The sequence below is a fragment of the Biomphalaria glabrata genome, chromosome 4, assembly GCF_947242115.1.
Source record: "Biomphalaria glabrata chromosome 4, xgBioGlab47.1, whole genome shotgun sequence".
NCBI lineage: Eukaryota > Metazoa > Mollusca > Gastropoda > Planorbidae > Biomphalaria > Biomphalaria glabrata.
Window position 1 is genome coordinate 228383 of NC_074714.1, and position 13296 is coordinate 241678.

Sequence of the window (13296 nt, forward strand, 5' to 3'; positions counted from 1 at the left end):
TTAAATATTTTGTATTTTATTCTCTATACCCATAACTGTTACATATGATCACTTACAATACATCAAACACACATTAAGATAAATAGACCACACAGTCCATGTTTTCTATGCTACTAACATTTGAGAAACAAATGACATCCCTATTTTGAAAGTCATTGTTAGTCCCATTTCATTCAGAGATTAAATACACATGGACTCTGCACCAGGTGTTTTTAGCAATGAACTTATAAACATGTTTCTTGAATCTTAGCCACATTAAAATCAAATTAAGCATTATGCTCAGTCATTAAATAAAACATTATGTAGCACTGTCAGATGTTGATTACAATTAAGAACATACACAATAAAAAAAAAAAGAGCAAAGTAAAAATGAAATGCTCTAAATGTGGTAAGTTTTAAAAATCTTCTATTATGACTGGGATACTTTTTAGATTTCTAGCACTCCATAAAACACTCTAAGTGCAAGGTGGAGTACATTGGAAGTCAATGAAGGATGAGAAATTTTTACCAACAGCATAGAACCAATGTCTTGCATACCCCACCAACAAGAGACAATGTTGATATAGATATCACAAAACAACATCAACATGTTAAGACAAACACTAACACACAAATATTATGTGAGTACATGACATCAATAAAGTAGTACAAATATTTTGAACTTTCAAAGACTAGGTGATCATTCACTTTTGATTTCATTTTTCAAAACAGACAAGTTCAATTTTTTTTTGTGGCAAAAACAAAATGGTTAAATGTCTCCACCAGATAAAAAAAAAATCAATTGATAAACCTTCAACAGCCTAAAAAATATAATTAATTAATGAAACTGTACATAAGTAAGTTTTGAAGTACTAATACAATACTTTAGGGGGACCATCACCAGTTGAAACAAATATCAAACCCATTAAATCTTACATTCTGATTAGTATAAGCAAATAGTATTTGAAAGAGATTAATAGAACTGCTCTAAAAAAGTAAAGTTATTGACACAGTGCAGCATAGAAATCAAGAACCAAAGACTAAATCAAAAGCAGACAATGGATTGATGCACTAAACTAGCAGTAAACAGCTTGTTTATCAATGTTTTTGATTTATTTTAAAATTTTAGCTTTAATTCCAAAACTCTGCCTTAAAAGTTTAATTGTGTCTACCATGCTAATATCATTTCCTCTGAGTGTCTATAAATCTTTGCAGAAGTAACATCAAATGGGTTTGAGTATAAATATAACTATTACCAAGGAAAAAAATTCTGATCAACAGATTTAACTTGTGCTAATTTAAAATAAAAATTGGTTCGAATACATAAAAATCACACAAAAAATGATTAAGTTGTAATTTCATATTAGTTCTTAGTACATGTATGTAAATACATAAGTAAGAACTAAAAAAATGTGGGTTGAAATCTACGTATGTATGCACTAGAACTTTATACCCTGAACATGTAGAAAATAAAAACAAAAACAACTCATAACATAACAAAAAGATTGTATGTCATAAATATAAATATCTGATAACCTCTTAAAATGTAATCAATTCATCTGAGGTGAAACAACAGTCAACAATCTTTAATTGAAATGATTTTCAGTTTCTGTGTCAAATTAAAATTATGTGATGCATTCAAAAGTTGCTAACATAAATAATTCTATTCAATATAACTGTAACTATATTTACAAAAAATACAATTTTTTTCAAATAGGTTTTTAAATTTAAAATTATTTTTATATCATTACATTTTTATTTTGATTCATCAGAAATTAGCTAAAATGTGCTACTGATTTCAACTACCAGTGTTTGTATGTAAAATGCCACTAAATATTTTGATTGCACCAAATAGTAACACTTTGGAAAACAAACATTTGACTAAACAATTGAATTAACAAATAAACATTGTAATATGGCATATAAAGTTGAGTGTCGAGAGATTTTAAACAAGCCTTAACAAGATTTTAAAATAAAGAAATGCAATACATGAATGAGAGTCTAGTAGTCAATCTAAGGAAGTCATAGTTTTCAAACACATTACATAAAACTAGTAACAATTTGGACAATGTTACCATCTAACAAGTTTTTTTTTGTTTTTTAAATAAGATTTAATAATGACATGAGAAAGGGACCAGCAACATGGAAAGTTGTCTGGAACTCCATGTAGTCAAAAATGCTATAAAAAAACTAACCATATTATCCATATGAACATTTTAAAATTGTGCATAAAATGGCTAGTTTGCCAGGGTCACTAACACTAATGGTACGTTCACTAGATGAAATAAAGCCAGCTTTAGAATTGAAGAAGGAAATGGTGGAACATAACAGGAATGTTGAATCATCACAACCAAGTGAGCAAACAATCATTTGGTAGCTAATTAAGTTTTGAGAATCATTGCAAAAAGAAAGTTGGCAGGCGTGTGCTTTGTAAATGACCTGGCATTATAACATCAAATCATTCATAAAATTAAAAAACAAAATATACTTAGTAAATGATAATAATGCTGATAAATATTTTATTCAAAAGCAAACTTTCGACAAATATTGAACAAATTAATGAATTAAAAATTTTGATATCACATATTGAAATAAAAAGGTCAAATAGCCTTTGCTATCCAAAAAAAATCCAACATAGTAATCTTTTTTTCTTTTTTAGAATGACAAAAGCATTTTATAATTTTATTTTGAAATTTTATGAGCTCAAAATCACTTAGTTATTGTAATACAACTTACAACTAATAACATGTAATATGGCTGCCTGGTCGCGCGGTTTGCACGCTGGACTGTCGTTTGGATTTATCGATGGTCCCGGGTTCAAACCCTGCCCGCTCCCATCCCCCGTCGTCCTGCGGGAGATTTGGACTAGGAAGTAAACTATCTTCAACTCTGAAAGAACATCCGAAATATGTAAAACATTTTTTTTTACATGAGGTGGGTCTATGGTTAATTATGTGTTTATGAGATTTAGTTGGTATCAGATTCAACTTGTAAACAAGTTTAAACCCTGACTGTAATGGCAGAATATTATGATATGAACAACTAATAACAAAGAAAAAAAAAGATTAATTTACACAATTTAGTCAGCCTTGAACTTGAGGCTATGCTTTATTCGTCTTGGGAGGTGTCAAATAGTCTTTATCATCTAAATCATCTTGGTCAACCTCATGATCACTTTCCTCAGTACTAAGTCTATCAAAGCCTTTATGAGAATTCCAAGTAAAGCCTTTAAGGTTAAAAACCTTTCCCTTCTTTCCATGTCCATAACATTTAAATTTTCCTAATGAAAAAAAAAAAAAAAGAACAAATATTAAATTGTAGAAAACATCCAAATTTTAACAAAAAGAATTTAAAAAATTAAATGCCTGTTATGTTGTAAAGGTTTTTAAATGACCTGAATATATTATAAACCGCCCAATAATTTTTATTTCATTTTATAGTATTGATCATTAAACTAGAGGAAAGGATTAAAAATTCTGTAATTTAATAATATAAAAAATGTTTTAAATTTCATTCAATCTAGCTAAAAACTAAAACTAAAAAAAAATTTATAACACCAGACTGATGTGCCCTGACTAGAAGTAGCAACAAGATGACTGGTACCACAAGTAAGATGCCAATTGATGACAGAGGGAGAGACATCACTGCTATCTTTGATAGCCTCAGACAACTCTGTGGTATTGGTTTCACTCTGGTCCAATGGATTGCTGACAGTAACTGGCTCTGAGTACTTTCCTCAACTGTGGCATAAAATTGAATAAAGTTAAGGCATTGTAGCTTTTCCTAAGATGTCTACACAAATTACTTTTCACCTTATGAAACTAGGAAATTTCTTGAAAAATCTACACAGCTATTTGTAAACTTCAGTTGAGCCGAAGCAAAGTCTAAGTTATTTTACTTCTACCATTTTCTTTGCTCTAATAAAGAGTAAGCTAGTAGTTCACAATGACCACTCAACACAATAAATTCAATTATTGAAAAGATTTTCTTTCTGTATTACAATCATCGCTTGCACTTCTAATCGGATTCAATTTGCTTTTACATGTCTCTAAGGAAAGTGATAAAATTATAGACAATAAAAGAGTCCAGGACGTTTCATTCAGAGAGTAGTACAGATCACAAGTACATATTTAGATTAATACTGATGCAAACTTTTTAACAGCCAATTATAAACTAATAACAGACTTTACAAATGAACATTCACATCAACATTCATTACCAGGTGAATGTGAAAGCAATCTTCCTTATTTACCTTTGTTATGCTGTGAACTTGACTGTACTGTAACAGGTCTGCTAAACTTCCAAACACTTTCAGGGTCCAATTCCCCTACATAGATGCTATGTGTTACTGGATCTGCTGCTACATAATGTGGGTTTCGCATGTTCTGAAAGATTGTGGAGATTTTAATGTAGTTTCCCACGAGGTCAATACATTCAAAACATTTTTACTTTGTAAAAGTTGAATAAGAATAAATAAATAAAACATAACTTTGATAAATTATGTTACAATGAGAGAGATTAGCTATTTGTAGTTAAACTAAGCTGAGTTTTGTTGTCACATGAAATAGAACTTTACATCTGGTACATTCCACATTTCCAACAAATATCCAGTATTTATGTCTGATGTGAAACCCTGGACAGTTGTATCAATGGGGCCATCAAAAGCAGGACCATTCACAGCATACAGTAAACCTCCTATAGAACAAAAAATGAGCTGTTTGATAATGCAGCAAACTACTGACCAAAATCTACAATAAAATATTAATGGTGATATTGTCACATTTTTCTTTGTTTACAAAATAATGAAGTCTCATCTTCTATTAGCTATGTACCAGTAGAAACATAGTTTGAACTTTATAAAATGCTGATAAGGGGAAAAACCAACCAAGCTAAGCACATTTATGTAACCTAATTTATTTAGCTTAAAATCTTTATTTTGCTTAATATTTTTTTTAAGTTCTGGATGTTCCTTCAGAACTAAACATAACTATGTTCTAACCCAAACCTCCTGCAGGATGACAGGGGATGGCAGTGTTCAAACTCAAAACAATCCTGATGAGTTCGAAGGGCATACCACAAAATGTGGCTATTGAATACAATTCATATGGTATCTGGTTTTATAGTTTTAAATTGTTATCATGAAACATGACTTGAAAATCATGCACATCAAACTAATAATCAGATATATATTTAGGAAGTTACCTGCACCAAACTGAACATTCCTTTTCCCAAAGGACATCAAAAAAGTTCCATCTTTGGAAAATTTCAGAACTCTGCTATTACAGTACCTGTTTTACAAAAAGTAGGCTTGTAATAAAACAATCAAGATTTTATTATTTTTACATAATTCAAAATTCAAATTTAAAATATATTTTTTAATGCCTAATCAGTATCAATGGACTCATTTATTTAAAGCAATATTTGCTGACACAATATATAATTACAATTAATTGCAAAGCCTAGTATTACCCATCAGATACAAAAAACTCTCCAGACATAAGAACAGCTACATCAGTAGGTTTACAAAAAAGATTTGTATCTTCACCATGTTGGAACTTCTGTCCTAGTGTCATTTTTGGTACAGTCTGACCTGGTGGTATTTTAAAAACCTAAAGAGAAACAAAATTATATTAATTTGTAGACCAAAAGAAAGTACAGTAGTGAAGGAAATCAATCTTACATAACTAAAACAAATTAATCATTTTGTTACATTTTTTTCATCTGATATCAAGTGCTATAATATTCAGTGTTAGAATTCTTGTGTTTTTTTTAAAGCTTTTATGTTGTCAATAAGATCAATTCAATTTGTTTAACACATGTTGAGAAGAACAACAAAGAAATGTTTTACCTGATGCATTGCTACATCTGTTAACTAAATATTTCCTTGATGGTCCGCTGTAATACCATGAGGCATAAAATACCTGAAAATAATACAAGTTGGGTTGCAGTCATCATTCAGGTTATTGAAACAAAGTTTACAATATTTAAAAAAAAAAGGCAAATTTTCAAATCTGTGATGTTTCTTTAATATCTGATTAGTCTCATACATATTATAACATATTCCCCTTATTAATTATTTGTTTTAACTCTCTCTTAATCAAGGATATTAATAAACAGGTAAACCTTGGAAATCTTTTTGATAACTTTCATAGCAAAGTTTATGAAACAATATTAGGAATCAGCCTGCCATCTTTGTAAGCTAATGTTTTTTATGGAAGATAATACAATTACATTCTCTGGTATTACTCATTGGTTTGGTGTGCAAATTATTTTATTGAAAAAAAAGTGATTACACTTCACATATCCTTTCATTTTAATCAATAAATGAATTTAAATCTTGTACATTTTTTTATACAATGCTATCTACTCATTATATCCCTTCTCAATGATCTATATTAATTTCAAAAAGAAAGAAGGACATGGTGCACTAGGGATTTATATTTGGATAATGTTTGTGACTAATGAATGAGTTTCATCCTAAGCTGCATCCTTTAATGTACATGTCTTAATACTAAATTGTGGGATGTGTGGCTCTATGGCATAAACCCCTTGGATAGCTAACTAAAGGGGCTTGATTAGAATTTTAAATCTGAGAATTGACTCAATCTGAATTTTGTTTACAAAGCACCTGCTTGATCTGAAATATGATCCTAGAACTTGATCCTAAAATGTGATTTCTAGAGCTTCCTAAGCCTCTAATCTTTATGTATTGAAATTTTTCTAATGTGAAAGACAATGTTTGTTTGTTTTTATTTAATCTGACAAAATGAAACAAAAAAAAGGGAAAACTAGACATGTTAAAGTCTCAATTATAAAATTATAATGGCAGGATAAATTGTTGATAGGATGGCTGTTAAAAATGTATTTGCTATTGTGAATTGCTAGATTGCAAGCATATATAGCCCCCCACCCCAAAAAAAAAGCATGCTTCTGGAAAAAGGATCTCCCCTAAGACTGCATAACATTCTAATCTCTAGCTTGTTATCTTAAAAGAAACTGTTCTTTAAATCATAAGCAGATAAAAATACTTTACCAGCACTGCCTCATCAGCAATTTAAAGCCCTCTGGGCAAGTGCCTGGAACAGGAAGGTGAAGGATATTGCTTCCCACTCCCCAGATGATAGCAGAAGAATCCACATCTTTGTAGGGTACTTCTTCTGTCAACAGTTCCCATAAGACAACACCATAAGACCTGTAATTTAAAGAGTAATATGACACTTAAGTAAATTCTTACAAGATTCTTTGAAAAAAACTTATGACAAGTTTCTTGATATGAGACAGTGACTAAGGTTAATGGCTTAAAACCATTTCTTTATCACTGCACTTAGTTAAAATATGTGAGTCTTTGTTGTTGTTTTTTTAAATTATAGAGCAATTATATTTATGAGCTTTGTCAGATCAAAAAAAAAACACAATCTAATAAAATACACAGAAAGTCACATTTCCCCATATGAATTTTTAAAAAGTGCTCTTCTTCCCTAGTGCCATTACAGCAAAGAACGAGTTGCCTAATCAACAAGGAAAACCAATAACTTAGCAAAGTAAGTCTTTAATGAACATGTAAAGCTTAACATATGGATATTTGTAAGATGTAAATATTCATAAAAACTTTTCTAGTAAGATCAAAAGCAAAATATGTTTGATGTTAGTGTAAATTGATAAGAATATGAGTTGGATGCTAGTGTAAATTGATTAGAATTTTAGTTGGATTCTAGTGTAAGTTGGTGAAACTATTCTGTTTTTGTATTGATAATTGTTCATAAAAAGATGATGGATTTGATGTACAAATATCCAATAATCTTTTAACTAATATGAATTTAAAAATCAGTAAATATATAATTCTTTAGTTACTATATAGTAAACCTTGTTTGCATAAAAGTATAACATATGAAAAGGATTTCAGATATTCTAGGAAGCAAGTCTTCCATTACTGGAAGGGAAAAACATTCTCTTTTAAGTGCCTTGCTGAGAGGACAAGGATCTAAACAGATACAGAGTTTCCCAGATTTTTTAGTTGCAATCACATTCAACTGACCCAGTCAGTAAGTTTATCAACAGGCACAATGATTCCTTTTTCTGTTAGCAGTTCTAACTCAGACTTTACTTTAGCCTGCATAGCTAAAGGTACACGACCAGATGGACATGTAACTGGTGTTATGACAGGATTCACTTCTAAGTGTACAACACCAGGTAATTCACCCTGCTGATCATCTAATACATCAGAGAACTATTCAACTATTTTTGTCGATAACCTTGGTAGAGGCTTATCAACACTTTCAAAAGTATGATAGTTTATTGTAATTAGTCCCATTTTTTCTGACGTTTTCTTCCCTAACAGGGGAGTTAAGTCATCTTTCACAACCACGAAATCAACACGATATCTCTTGTTGGTCATTGGATTTTGTACTACGAGTTGTACCTTTCCACTCGAGTCAATCTGACACACAATCTTCTCACCAGCTATGATCATTTCAGCTTTTATGATCTTATTGTTTGGTCCACCTTGTACAGCAAGCACAGCCTCATCACTAGAAGATAATGAATAACAATCATCACTGTCCTCCTGTACACATTGCAGTTTCTTTTGGTTGCATTGAATGCCAAAACAATTTTTTTGTTTACAGATATTACATATTTTACCCCATGCAGGACACAGTTCCTTTTTAAATGGGTGATTTTGACCACAAAATTTACATTTGCGCTGTTTATGAGCAGCATTCTGTTGTAGAATATTTTTGCGAGACAAAACAGCAAACGCCTCATCCTGAGGTGGTGAGGCATCAGATGTACCTGTTTCTAGTACCTTTAGTTGCAAGTCAGCAGCTTCATTTGCCTTGCAGATTTCTATACAAGTCTTGGGTGTTAGTTTATGTTCTTGTAAGAGTTCTTTCTTTGTCCTTGTGTCTCTGATGCCAACAACTACCATTCAGTCTCTTATTAATGACTCTTCCATATGGTTGCAAAAATTGCAAATTGCTCAAATGCACATATTATGTCTTGAACATTGTGCTTTGGTTTAAAGGTGATACTGTTGTATACTGCCAATGCCTCTGGGCCGATAGTGTGCAAGAACAGTGCTTTGGCATACTCTTCATCTATATCGTTTATTCTCTCTATAGTGCAATAGTTCAGCCACATTTGCTTGAAAAGCTTCCATTCCTCACACCCTTTCTTCACACTTAAAGGAGGTGGAGGGTTAATTCTTGGTTTAAAGTTAGTTTTACTTACAGTTTCCATTTTAGAACTTTTAGAAAGCTGCCTCCATGTTAAATTATCACAATACACTAACAATACTGATGTTTAAAATTTACACTCCATTTTTATTAACGTGAAACAAGGAGAGAACAACCAGCAGAGATAATACACAGTGAATACACACAACTGACACACTTAAGAGTAAACCGTGAACATACTGAACAATAGAACAAGGTAGACTACAAGAAAACAAACAAACACACACACAACATACATAAACATAAATACACATATAAATGTAACAATGGCTACAATGTTGTAAGCCATAATAAAGCAGTGTAAAAAAGATTATATGACAATGAATTATTTTCTAAACTAAAGTATTTCAGAACAAAACCAGTGTAAGTGTGTGTATATTATAATATAGCAGTAAATTGCGCCTGTTTATGTTTCTATACTAGCATTAGCAAAACAAACATAGACTTACCAAGTAAAGCATTGGTTTCATTCAACTGAAAGGCTATGTTTGCATTCTCATGGAGCCCAAACATTTCTGGCTCATCTAAAAGTGGTAGAGATTCAATGTAAACCTTGACAGTAGCCAATGTTTTCACAAGAGGTGGATAGTAAATACCTTTAAAAATAGTTAAAATTAAAAAAATTACCTTCCATGGCACATACAGGAGATTTAATAATAAACAACAATTTTTTTTTTTAAAAAGACTTTCTTTCTTATGGGGCTGATGACTTCTTGTAAGAGCAATTACTTTGCTCTTAATTACTGATAATAAATCTTTTAAAAAGGAACAATTTTTACCCGCCCCAAGGCGCACCCCCCCCCTCATATACCTGAAAAATCCTTGTTAAGCACATGCATAAATCTAGTCAAGGTTAAGAAGTTACTCATCAGGGAACTCTTGTATGCTGATGATGCATCTATTGTGACTGATTCTGATATTCAGCTACAGTCTCTGGTTGACAAACTATCTGCTGCTTGCCAGAAGTTTGGCTTAAACATCAGTCAAAGCAAAACTAAGATACTTGTCCAAAACACAAACACTGCACCTCAAGTAAGCATTAATGGCCAACCACTAGAAATTGTTGATCACTTTTGTTACCTTGGCTTCATCATATCCAGCAACACTCTACTGGATAAAGACATTAATAACAGGATAGCCAAGGCAATGGCCACCATGTCACGGTTGCAGAAAAGAGTCTGGGACAACATATTGCTGACTAACAGTACTAAAAAGCCCTAATCTACCGGACCTGTGTGTTGAGCACCTTGCTGTATGGAAGTGAAACATGGTCAACCTACTCATGGTCTAAGGCACATCTTTAAAATAAGGTGGCAAGATAAGATAACCAATGAAAAAGTGCTACGAAGAGCAGGGTGCCAGGACATCCGCTCTGTTATCAGCAGCAGACGCCTTGGCTGGCTTGGCTATGTTCGTAGAATGCCAGTAGGTCGACTTCCACAGGACATTCTGTATGGCGATCTAATAGAAGGCAGGAAAGCCGCTGGTCACCCAGTTTTACATTATACGGATGTATGCAAACGCGACATGAAGCTCTTCAAAATTGACACTAGCAGCTGGGAAGAGGTGGCACTGGATAGATCCACACGGAGAGAGCATAAAGGAAGGGTCACAGATTGCAGACGTCATACACAACAGAAGCAGAAAGAAGGGTGAAAATGCAACAGCGCATGGTGATTACATATGCCCAACCTGCGATCGCAGGTGTGTATCAAGGATTGGCCTCTTTAGTCACACAGGAAGTTGCAAAGGGAAAAGATCGTCTCTCTAGACGTAAAATGCCACAGGAAATCTAGTCAGAATATATAAAATTCAAGTTTGGTGATACAGACAGACATGGCAAAATTAAAAAAGAGTAACCTAGACTAGCATTTAATAGATCTAGATCTATGATCTACAAGGTTCTAGTTTGCAAAATATTCTATTAATTGAACTCTTTGATGGATGGCTGCCTGGTCACGTGGTTTGCACGCTGGACTGTCGTTCAGACTTATCGATGGTCTCAGGTTCAAACCCTCCCCACTCCCATCTGCTGTCGTCCTGCGGGAGGTTTGGACTAGGAAGTAATTATCTTCAACTCTGAAGGAACATCCGAAACATGTAAAACATTTTACAAACAAACATGAATATATGCAGGAATACTTTGCTGATGTATGTGTATTCAGGATATAGATTATCTAGACCTCCAGACCAAATTTAATTGTAAGATATTTATATTTTGAAAAATATAAAGGTCAAACCAGAGTTTTCAAGTGCGCCAATTAGCTGGTTATTCTTTTCCCCAAGTTATACTTAAATGGTCAAATTTGTAAGAAAATTGTTAAAGCAGTTTTCAAGATCTGTGTCCACCCAAGTATTTGTTTTTTTACCCTATGAAGAATTTGCAAGCTGATAATTATAAACTAAAAACTTTCTCACCCTGACAAACACAACCAAATCAGTCTTATTCAGATCTACTTTTACTATGTTAAATCTTTGCTCAAGTTGCATAGGATTCTGAAATCAGATTAGAATGGATTTATTCTAATTTGTTATAACAACTTCAATTCTATTAGATTACATCCCTCTCTATGACACGCATCTTACACAGGAATATAAACTTGATCAGTTTTAGCCTTTCTAAGCCCTGCATCATTTCTACAATCTATATAAAATGTTGATGTGCCAAAAACTATTGACTATAACAGTACCTTATCCTAATCTAATCCCTTTACAAAATGTTAGAATATTTTTCTAACTTACTGATGAGAAAGCAATTTGGAATATTTGTATTTTACATTAAAATATGTTGATCTGTGTTAAGGACAATGTGTGTGTACTGACTGAAGTAATACTTGTACGAAGACTAAGATGCTACTTTTGAAGGTTGAATATGGTGTATAAAAGGAAAGTCACTACTGGTGAAAAAGGAAACCGGTCCATAATTTAGTTCTAGTTTGCAATCTGCTAATACACATTGACATATGCACCAAATAAATTGAATAGGACATAACTTCAAAACATACTTTATTTTGATTATACATTACAATTACCTGATTCCGAGTATTTATATTTTGGTTTTTAGGTTTCAGGTTTGAAAAATAAATTGTCCTTAATTAAGACATCTTTCATCTTGGGCATCTGTAAAAGAAGTTTTTAAAAATTCAATTAATTGTGTTTTATACTGAAAAAAAAACAACACATAAATATCAGCAATCAGCTGCCTGGTCATGCGGTTTGCGCGCTGGACTGTCGTTCGGATTTATCGACGGTCGAGGGTTCAAACCCTGCCCGCTCCCATCCCCCGTCGTCCTGCGGGAGGTTTGGACTAGGAAGTAAACTATCTTCAACTCTGAAGGAAAATCTGAAACATGTAAAACATTTTACAAACAAACAAACAATCTAAAATTTGAAATTTTTGAATATTGATAAATTTGGAAATTATTGAATATTGATAAACTGTTAAGTCTTTGATGGATGTGTATAGTTTTAAAATTGTAGTGGTATTTTATTTTAAAATTTATTTTTTTTTGTTGCGTTTAAGAAAATGTGACAATCATTCTTACTTCTTATAAATAATTAAATGTGGGCCATCTTTGGTCTAATGACAAAAAAAGTTTGGTCTAGCTGGTATATAGTTGCTGATAAAATACTTTTCTCTCTAAACTCATTTTAGAAAGACAGGCCCATTTCTGTTACTTCTTTTATCCAGCTAGGTGCTTAAAGCCTGATATTGTAAGTCTATTTGCTGAGCAAAATCCATATAGAAAGTCTATAATCATGTTTGATATAGCATGCACTGTTATGTCATTATCACAAGTATAATCAAATTTTAAAAGAAAGAAGACAGTGTAAATATTTTAAAATAATATATTTTTTGTTTATACATACAGATAAGCATATGGCATGCATAAATCTAGTCAGAATATATTAAATTCTAGTTTGGTGATACAGACACAGACATGGCTACATTAAAAAAGAGTAGCCCAGAGTAGAGTAATGGATCTAGATCTATGATCAACAAGGTTCTAGTTTGCAAAATGTTCTTGAAAGAGTCTAAGTATTTATTTAACTCTTTGATGATACATGCTGATGTATGTGTATT

At 32.2% G+C, this 13296-nt stretch overlaps 1 protein-coding gene across 7 annotated transcripts in view; it reads right to left on the reverse strand.

The window, feature by feature from the left end:
- The window catches only part of LOC129925829 (peptidyl-glycine alpha-amidating monooxygenase B-like), a 15351-nt gene continuing 2055 nt past the window's right edge, over nucleotides 1-13296 (reverse strand). For 2 of the 7 annotated variants that reach the window (XM_056026793.1, XM_056026791.1), the window contains 10 exons: nucleotides 12245-12332; nucleotides 9662-9808; nucleotides 7013-7171; nucleotides 5828-5900; nucleotides 5449-5588; nucleotides 5182-5267; nucleotides 4556-4674; nucleotides 4232-4364; nucleotides 3583-3719; nucleotides 1-3259 (listed from right to left, as the gene is read on the reverse strand). In XM_056026793.1, coding sequence (XP_055882768.1) covers nucleotides 3125-3259; nucleotides 3583-3719; nucleotides 4232-4364; nucleotides 4556-4674; nucleotides 5182-5267; nucleotides 5449-5588; nucleotides 5828-5836 — 759 coding nt within the window. In that variant the 5' untranslated portion in view covers nucleotides 5837-5900; nucleotides 7013-7171; nucleotides 9662-9808; nucleotides 12245-12332 and the 3' untranslated portion in view covers nucleotides 1-3124. Of the gene's footprint in view, nucleotides 3260-3582; nucleotides 3720-4231; nucleotides 4365-4555; nucleotides 4675-5181; nucleotides 5268-5448; nucleotides 5589-5827; nucleotides 5901-7012; nucleotides 7172-9661; nucleotides 9809-11630; nucleotides 11709-12244; nucleotides 12333-13296 lie in introns of all 7 variants that reach the window. The other 5 variants (XR_008777520.1, XM_056026792.1, XM_056026797.1 and 2 more) reach the window with 5 other exon arrangements.